We start from the raw sequence: 10,024 nt of genomic DNA on the forward strand, positions 1-10,024 counted from the left end.
CTCAACAAAAGCCATTCTGGTGGCTTTCCAAACATCCTGGCCAATTTTATTCTCATGTAAAGCATAACAGAGGAGCTTACCAATTACTAGTCACCTAATTTACATTTAAAATGCAGCAACCAGTTGCATAAACAGTGCCAGGAGTTATCAAACTTCCCTAATTACATAAAGAATAACTTGTTTCATTTGCATTTTAGGTGACAATTTGCATTGCGCCTCAAAACAAACGCACTGGCACTGAATTTCTTTCTGTCTTCAAATGCGACTGGTAATGTATTCATGAAATCTTTTGGCCATTCGATATTCAAATGAGCGAGGATGTGGCAGTTTTAAGCTCAAATATGTTGCTGTATGTCCACTTTCTGCATTTTCATCATATCATGTACAATGTAGAGAACTGTATGATTTGTAATCTCACTAAAAATGTTTCCTGTACGTTAGATGAACATTCAGCAGATGGTTATGATCTGAATGTAATTTTACTTTCATTCAAAGCACATTTGCACTGCAAAAAATTTCTTCTTACGTTTTCAATTTGGCCTTTTTTTGGGACTCATTTGAATAATTTTTTGATATTGTAAATTGAAGAAAAAAAAACCTTCAACACTGCATAAACTTATCATATGAATGTATCTGTAACACAAGTGTACTTTGTCAAACTTCACTGGCACATATTTCACTTATTTTAGTGTAAAAATGGTAAAACGAGTGAACATCGCAAAACTAATCGCATGAGGTGTTTAGCTTCTTAAAGTCATTTATCTTGTTTAAAGGACATTTAGATGTTTTTTTAAGCAGAAAACAAAACAAAAATAATTAGCATGTTTTTTTTTTCTTAAGTTTTTGTGTAAAGTAGAATTGTAAGTAACTGATGACAATATTTGACGTGCTGAATTTAATTAATTCAGGATGATTCACATTAGTGTATAACGGTAATGATAATTTGAATATGTTAGCATGAAAACAGTGCCATTAAAACAATGAAAAAAAAAAAAGTCTTAAATCAGGCTTATGTACATTTAAAAAAAAGATTATCTGAGTACCTTTACCAAGAAAATACTATTTTAATCTTTTTACTTCAAAATATCAGAAATTATTTTTTTTTAAAGTAAATTGTGTATGTTGTTATTGTAGTATTAGATAACCTATACTAGAAATAACCAAATACAATTTCCCGGAAATTTCAAACAATCAACTGATGAACCAAATGCATGATTTTCTGAACAAATTTTCACATGCTCTTCTTAAGACACACAGTCCGACCTAGATAAAGAAGTTCTCTTTGGAAAATATTGAAGAAAAAGTCCAGCTAATGTTATGCAAGGGCAGATGTGATGGATTAAGCAGCGAACACTCCAACACCAACCAATATTTAGCATGTGGTGCTGCTAATTTATGCAGATATGTTGTTTATACAAGGTAAAACTCAAGGGCAAGCCAAATGCACCCTGGTGTCTTATAAAACTGGAAGATAACATCTTCAGCATTTTAATTATGAGAGTATATGTCAAAACCAACATCAACAAACCAGCTCTAGGCTATTCAGTTTAACATACAGTACTGATTGATTAGCAATAGAAATATCAAACCTCCTACAGAAAGTTTAGTATTTTAATACTGTAATAAACAATTTTTTCATTATTTTTATCTTATATTTTGTCAGGCTATATTGAGCCTGTAAGATACTATGTGCCATTAGTATCCATTTAGAATAAAGCATTCCTGAGAAAAGGTCCTTTTTTTTTTTTTTTAAGCACCTGAACGTCCCACTGCCGCATTAACAATGTCACAGCGGCCAAAAAATCTCCAAACAATCAAAGCAAAAAAACTGTCATGAATAATTTGCCGAGCCAGTTTGTGATGAGAAGAAGCTCCAGAGGTGTGAATTGCTCTAAGCTCTGCTACAGTGCAGCTCACAGACCGACATCAAGAGATATTGATCTGCCACCACCGCAGAGAGAGAATGATAGATGACTAGAGATACAGTGGGAGAAAGAGAAAAAGTAAGAGCTGATTGAGAATGGATATAGGAAAGGAGTAGAGAATTCTGGTCCACAGAGATCTGATATTCTTTAGACATTCATTCATACCACCAACTAAAACATGCAAATAAAAGATGAAATTGACTCATTAAGAACATTCTGCACTTATAAGATTACTTGTTTTTCTCCTCATGTACATCATTATTTGCCTTTTTTTTCCAAATTTTTTTCACAATTTCCTGCTGAATATCCAGAAATATGCCACATTTAGAAGTTAAATGTGTTGTTAGTGCTTTAAGTTGTTAAGTGTGAGAAACAATCATTGTTTTCATGACAAATGTATTTAAACATACATCAAATAGTCAAGACATTACTAAGAGGGTTAAATTAAAATACAATACATATTGAGGCTGACGCACATTTTTAATGAAATGCTCTTTCCTAGCCTTCATTTCTTTAGTGAACAGACAAGCTGTGGAAGCTGCGAGATATTGATAACAAGCTGTTTTACTGATGTCTTTCTATGGTTGAAACCAGTGTTAATTTCATTGACTAAATATTTTCGTCATTATTTTCGTCACAAATATATTTTTGCGGACGAAAACGAAACGAAAACTAAAAAAGAAGGCACTGATGGAGACTAAAATTATGACTAAATTGATTGACATTATAGTCAACGAATAAAGGACGAGACGAAAATAGACTGTGACGAAAATCAAATCAGCAGACGGGAGAGATGCGAGGAATGAGCAAAAGAACCGGCAAAACGGAACAGGCGAGACTGCATGAGAGAAGAGAACCAATCCGAGCCTGACTTATTGAGACGTGAAGCGAAGGTTTTCAGTTTTTAAATGAGCTCCCGGGAAGTCGGCATTCGAAGAGGTGATGTCTAAAAGAGCGACAAAATGTCCACAGCTCACTTCACGTTTGACGACGAACAAAACAAAACAAATTGTAAAGCACGCGGAGCGCTCATTCGTGGCAAGAACACAACCAATTTGAAAAGACATTTACAGCGAGCCACCTGGACATTTTCTCAAATGTAATTTCACAACGATGTTCTTTTGTTTATTGAGCTAAGCAAAATTGGAAGACTGCAGTGCGTAGATGTTGTAGCATTAAATATTACGAACTGAAAAGTACTTTAAAATAGCCCCTTCTTCAAGTTAGATGAGAGCACAATACTAATACGTATTATTATGATACATACATTTGATTAATACTAATGTTTAGTATATTTTATAATGTTCTACTTGTTGACTATCACAAATATTTCTATATTAGTCATGTGAAACGTGAATGTTCACATCCTATCATTATACATACTAATCTAGCAATATTGTAGTATTTAAAACATACAATATTGCTAGACAAATGAATACCTTTCACAATCTTGTTACTTTTTTTATCCACCCAACTTATTAAATATTTACTTTAAATGTATGCACTTATTGTTCAGCTCAGCTGTAAGCTTTAAGGTCCTGGACCTAACTTTATTTTTCTTTTATTGATGGTCAATTGGCAGCTAGTTATTGTTTACATTATCATGACAGTGTTTGTTGCTGCATAAAAGCTTTTGAATTGAAATAAAGACACAGTTGTGTTGAAATAAAGTTGAATTTGTGTTTTATATATTTTGGTTGTTTCCTATACCAGCTGTAAAAAATTGTCTAGTAAATCTGTTATTGATTTTAGTCTTATTTTAGTCGACTAAAATACCAAGCAATTTTAGTCGACTAAAATACCAAGCAATTTTAGTCAAATTAAATTAAATTTTTTTTTTTAAACAAATCAGATGACTAAAACTTGACTAAAACTAAAAAGAATTATAGTCAAAAGACTAAGACTAAAACTTAATTAAAATTTCGTGTCAAAATTAACACTAGTTGAAACAAATCTGAGTGATTATATGAGACATGAGATGTTAATTTATGTTTCTTTTGTGCTATAACTTGTAGTAAAGAGGAAAGGATGATCGTGTTCACTTAAGCTCAGTGTATCAGTGAGTCAAAATGGCATTTATTGTTTGAATTTCCCAATAAATATACATACACACACACACACATACACACGTGTATGCAGTTCCTCACCTCTCTCTCAAGTCATCCAGGCAGCGTTGTAGATGCACTTCCCCTGCAGTGACCAAAACATGCTCTCCTGTCTCTTGAATCAACACTTCGGCACATGGGTCGGCCTGGTTCAGTAACCTCATCCCACGCACCAGCTTCGGCATCTCACCTACACACACACACACACACATTTGTATATCTATATTTTGTTTTGTGGAGTTGTCAATGTGATGCAGCTTTGTTAAGAGGCTGATGAAAGACGGAGCAGTGCAAACCATATCGACCTGACTGTAAACCCACAGCCTGCGAGTCAGTGCACAAAACGCTCTAATTCTTTTCACAAACAGTGTTTAAAAAATAAAATAAAATTAAAGGTTCATAGAGTCATAAAGGCTCATAAAAAATGAATTCTGACTGTTTGGAGTGCAACAATCTAACATTATAAATAGACCTTAGTGAAAAAAAAAAAAAGATAAAAAATTTATTAATATAACCCTTTAAAACAGCATCTCATTCTCTCCTAAAAGTGCTGTCTGACATCAAAGTAAGTTTCTGTTCATAATGTAGTGACAGCAGTAACACTGGGACTTTGAGAGCGCTTCTAATAAAGAGTGTTTTCACCAGTAATGGCCTCTCCTGACCCGAAGACGAGCTGAAGTTACGGTTATGAAACTAAACCCTGAAACAGCACTCGGGGATGGTGATCGCCCTCACAATGAGCTCTTGTGTTTGTGTGTGCTCGCGCAATCCAGATCAGACAGTTCTTTGCTATGCTAAACTGGGAAACATTTAACTTCCTCATTACAGCTGTGCTCTTGACTAATGCGTCCCACATGAGCGAGTGTAATGCTTTGAGATGGATGGGGTTTCCATGCCATCTCTGACACTGCTAATGAGAATCACAACACCACCGAGTGAACCTGGAGACGTCGCTATTGAAACACCTTTCTGAGGGATATTTGCACGTTAGAGACTCGTGAGATGAGACGATTTAGTCTGTTTGCTCATGCATCTATTTTATGGTTAGTCATTGCTGTGTATCAGTGAAACTTAGTGAGGTGCCTACGTAGGTAGAATATGAAGTCATCATAGATAGGTATGCTAAATAATGCAAAAGCTGTTGCAAAAGACAGACAGCATAATAATGTTGCCTGGTAAGATGCCTCATTTTGGGAAGATTGCAAGGTAGTATGGCACGTATCTTTCACAGAGAAGTCAATTCCATAATGTTCTAAATTTGTTTTAAAATAAAAAATAAATAAAAATAAAAACAACTAAAACATGGGGCATGCAACAAAATAAATCAATAATAATAATTACATGCAAAACAGGCTTGAATTGCAAGCATGTGCTTTAGTTAAAAGCAAAAAAATAATAATTAATAAATAATATATATATATATATATATTTTTTTTTTTTACTTTTTTTCCAGAAAGGACACATTCTAATAATTTAAAAATCCTAAAAAAAAAAATTGTATCATGGTTTTTACAAAAATATTACACAGCTAACTGTTTATAACATTGATGATAATAAGAAATGTTTCATGAGCAGCAAATCAGCATATTACAATTATTGCTGAAGGATCATGTGACACTTAAGACTGGAGTAATGATGCTATTCTAATATAAAAAAAAAAGTTATTTGAAATATTTTTACTGTATTATAAATAATTTAAATATAAAATGTATTAAAAAACTGTTATTTTATGTATTTACTGTATATGTATACATGTGTGTGTGTGTATACACACACACAAACAAAAATATTTATATAATGAAATATCTAAATGTTGCCTTTGTGAGCAATAAATAAATAAATAAATATTGTATGTGTGCATATATACACACACCATAAAGCATAGATGAATATAAATACAATAATTTAATATACCAAAAAGCATAGATATACAGTTCAAATTCATTAAAAGAACATTTATCCAACATTAGTATGAGCTCTGTATTGTTAGGCTGATCACTCTTCAGAAGGCAGCTTTATAACAGAATCATCACAGACACTTGGAAAAAGATACTAAGCTTACTAAATATATACCCTAAAAGTTTCTATTACATTCAGAAGCACGACTACCTACCTAAAAATAATTCTTTCTGAACAGCTTGTTCATTTTTTACTACTGAGTCACCACTGATTCAATACACTCTTCCTTGCTTTTGGCTTATCAGTTATTTTTGCTTTATGTGTCCAGCAATGTACTGCAGTGCCTTACTTGTTGCAGCACAATGAAAAATTATACTCAAGATGTGTTTAATTCATTCTGTGTGTGCCTGTTTTTGGTCATCAGGACGTACTTGGATGTTTGGGCTCGACTGCTACTCTGACGATGGGCGTAGCTTCAAAGTTGAGTGGCGTGAAGGGCGGGCAAGCCGGAGATGTTGAGATGGTGGCCGATTTGAGAATGAATTCCTCCATTCCACCAATACCTGCAGAGATACAAACAACATTAAACAAAGATGCATTCAAAAGAGCGGTTTCAAATAACAGGATTTTAAACCTCAGGGCTCCAATAAGGTTCCATAACAATTTTTTTTTTACATTAAACGTTATTATTTATACAACGGCTGCCTCTTATAACAAAGGCCCCTGTGTGTGCTGCTTTAGGTGGGAGGTTGTGTGAGTAAGAGTGTAAGCATGTGTTTGCGCACGTTGTGATGGAAAAAGAAAAAAGACTTCGGAGAACTCAGACATTTGCAATAACAGACATGATTGCACTGCTGTGATGGAAATTGAGAACCCAACATTTGGCTGGTGATATGACATCTGGCCCAGGCAAGCATCCCGAAAAAGTGTGCTTAGTTTTGAAAGGAACATAAATATTTATTTTCTAGAAAATAAATAGAACAAGTAGTCTTGTGGTTCATGTTTTTTTTCCAAATGTATCCTTTAATTAAACTAAATTTCAACAATATAAAAAAGCTTATCATCAGTATTGTTCAACACATAATTATCATGCTGCCTGTAATGATATTCATTGTGATATAGATTTTTATTATAGAATTCATTTCAAAAGAGTTAAAATATGACTATATTAAAAAGTGTAATATATTAGCAATTAAATACATAAATGCATACATATATATATATATATATATATATATATATATATATATATATATATAATTCAAACGTTTATAGATTTATACACCTATATGAAAATATGTGAAGAAAAAAAAGATACACTTTGAACTTAATGTAATGTAAATACTTTCCAAAATGCAACATTGCCTACTTACATTAAAATATATTACACTTAATTTAAAATGTATAGCAGCATTTTTTATTTCCAAGCTGTCTTCTGAATTAATATATTAATTAATAAAATGCAAACATATTGAATTATTAAAAATATATAATAATAATACTAATACTAATACTAAACCAAAAATAAATAAAAATAATAAAAAATGTAAAAAATTTAATCAATTAAATCAATTTAGAGAGATGAAGAGAGTGTGAAATACGGAGGCCGATTACGGATTATGAATATACCGTAGAGACACTTCTCACAATTATCTTGTTGAGGTTTTGTTCATTCCTGAAGTGATTCCCAAACACAAAATTTCAGAGCAAGATCCACTATTTAATACACTTCTTACATTTACCTCCAACACTTTTTCTGGACCATCTGGCAGGCAGAAATCGGAGGAGATGCATAAAACTTATAGGGACAACTAAATAAAGCGCTTCAGCGGCTCAGCAGGTCGAGCATTTAACTCGCCCCTCGATTCCCACTCAGGTCTAAGAGTGATTCCGTCAGGAGAGTGGAGCCTCAACCCTAGAGGTTAGATTGTTCAGTCAATGAAGCAGCCATGAGGCTAGAGCTTCCATCACAGGCCGACCTTATTAAGGGCAATTCCAGCCAGACTCGCAATCATGCTCATGAGCAAACACTTGGAGGCTGTAAAGTCGGTATTACAAATGGCTTAACGGTAATCACAACGCAGGCCTGCAGAAGCTGAGCAGCATATGAAGTCTCAACTCTGACCGTTGAGGCAGTGTTGACTCGCTGGCTCAGAGCATGACATCACGGATCAACTCGCAAACGTTTATTATAGCAGACATACCAAATATAGAAAAATAAGCCAAGTATATGGAGTCAAATGTGCATAAGCATTATATTTAAAAAAGAAGGGTTGTTAATGCAAAGTGAGATACAGAGCAGACGAATTGCTCATTGAAGGGACTGTACGTGTCCTGCTCTGACATTCTTTCTATAAGTGTTTGCATATGTCTGGATCAGGGCATACGCTTTGCAGGGCAGGATGTTGCACAGATGCCTCAAGGCGTGGGAAAATGATTGCGTCTCTTTAGTTTAGAACACATAAAAGTAGTTTAGAACACAGTCATGTCAATTGTGACATTCTATGCTCAAATACTTGTGTATAATATAAATGCTTGTTCAATGTTTTTAAATTAAAATATCAAAATATTTCCATTTACTGATTGAATTGGCTGCACAATAAGCTAATTAAATTGCAATTATCAAGATACTGTAACAAAATAAACCTGTCTACTTCACGTTGTTCATGCTAAATATATCTAAAGGTTTACTCAATAATAGAGAATTATATAACATTGCAAATTTAGCCAATGATGTCTTTTGAAAATCTTTTTAAAACACTATCTGCCATTGGTCGGAACAAACAAAAGGCTCCACCCCCAAATGTACACTGTTAGCTAAACCAATGCTGCCATGACTGTTTTTGCTGTGATGCAAAACTGCGTTTTTCCTCACACTTTTAAGTAGAATTCAACAGCATTCAATAGTACTTCAAATTACTTATAGTCCACATTAAGCTAAAATACATTAAAATATTGGATTTTTATACTACCATGTGTTTCTCTTTTCCATTCTAATGTGAAGAGAGAACTATAAATGGATTCCTGGAATGATTCTCCAAAAACAATGTGGCAATACTTTGCCAAAACTGTTTGTTTGAGTATAACGACCAAATTGAGATTGGTCAAACCAATGGTGTAAGTTTGGAGGCAAGACTACCTGTTTGAAAACAGTCATTGACAGAATAGAATATCATATACTTTTATTATTCTTGCCACATAAAGATATTGCAGAAATAGTAGCAGCATGCTGGAATGACATAAATCAGTTGTGTTTGTTATTGTTAACTAAAAAAACAATACAAATTTCCTTAAAGAGGAAATAATATATGAACATCAAATAAAAGATTTTATAATAATAATAATAATAATAGAAAAAAAAAGAGAAATGTTTATTTTGGAACTAACTGAAATAAAATAAGTTGATGTTGTAAAATTAATCAAATGAAATGGAATAAATTGTAAAAATATTAAAGCTAAACAAATGAAAACATCGCTTATAAAAACAGAAAAGGCAGAACAAAAATACTCAAACTGAAAATCTAAAAATAAAAGCACATTAAAATATGTAAGAATACTAAACAGTATTTAAATAATAATAAATAAATAACTACAGCCATCGTTTTTGCAATTTCATGGTGTCTTATCGTGCAGAAATCAGACACACAACTTTAAAATCAATTTAGAAATTTAGAATTTAGAAGTGAAACAAGTACATGAATTTTAATTGAAACAACACATCCTAAGGTCAGTGGATTTCTCTGGATCATGACAGCAGGAAGAGAGAAGGGTGAGTGATTTGAGCAGGGGTTATTCTACCCCTCTTTTAACCTGCGAGTTCATCACTGAAAGTCAAGCCACATGCAGTGGTCAGTCTAGACACAAGAGCTCTTTGTATGTGACTCTTTAATACGTCCAGCCGGGCCCGAGGCACGCTGCCATTTTTATCCACAGCGCTGATGATTTCCTGCTCGTGTTGACCCCTCTCACCCTCTCCTACCCAAGCACTGATTCAGGGCCAGCTTGTCCCCGACTAACCCACCACACACCAACAGCACAACAGACCTCAGATCAGCGGCTCGGGACCAATCCAGCCTCTCTAAAAACAAGCAAATC

General features: G+C 33.6%; 1 protein-coding gene across 2 annotated transcripts in view; it reads right to left on the reverse strand.

Moving 5' to 3' along the window:
• Window positions 1-10,024, reverse strand: part of LOC113105687 (elongation factor-like GTPase 1) — a 91,524-nt gene that overhangs the window by 19,060 nt on the left and 62,440 nt on the right. For both annotated transcript variants that reach the window (XM_026266921.1, XM_026266922.1), the window contains exons 16-17: window positions 6,361-6,492; window positions 4,073-4,220 (exon numbers count right to left, since the gene is read on the reverse strand). In XM_026266921.1, the coding sequence (XP_026122706.1) occupies window positions 4,073-4,220; window positions 6,361-6,492 (280 nt within the window). The remainder of the gene's footprint in view (window positions 1-4,072; window positions 4,221-6,360; window positions 6,493-10,024) is intronic.

This window comes from Carassius auratus, chromosome 7 (genome assembly GCF_003368295.1).
Source record: "Carassius auratus strain Wakin chromosome 7, ASM336829v1, whole genome shotgun sequence".
Lineage (NCBI taxonomy): Eukaryota > Metazoa > Chordata > Actinopteri > Cypriniformes > Cyprinidae > Carassius > Carassius auratus.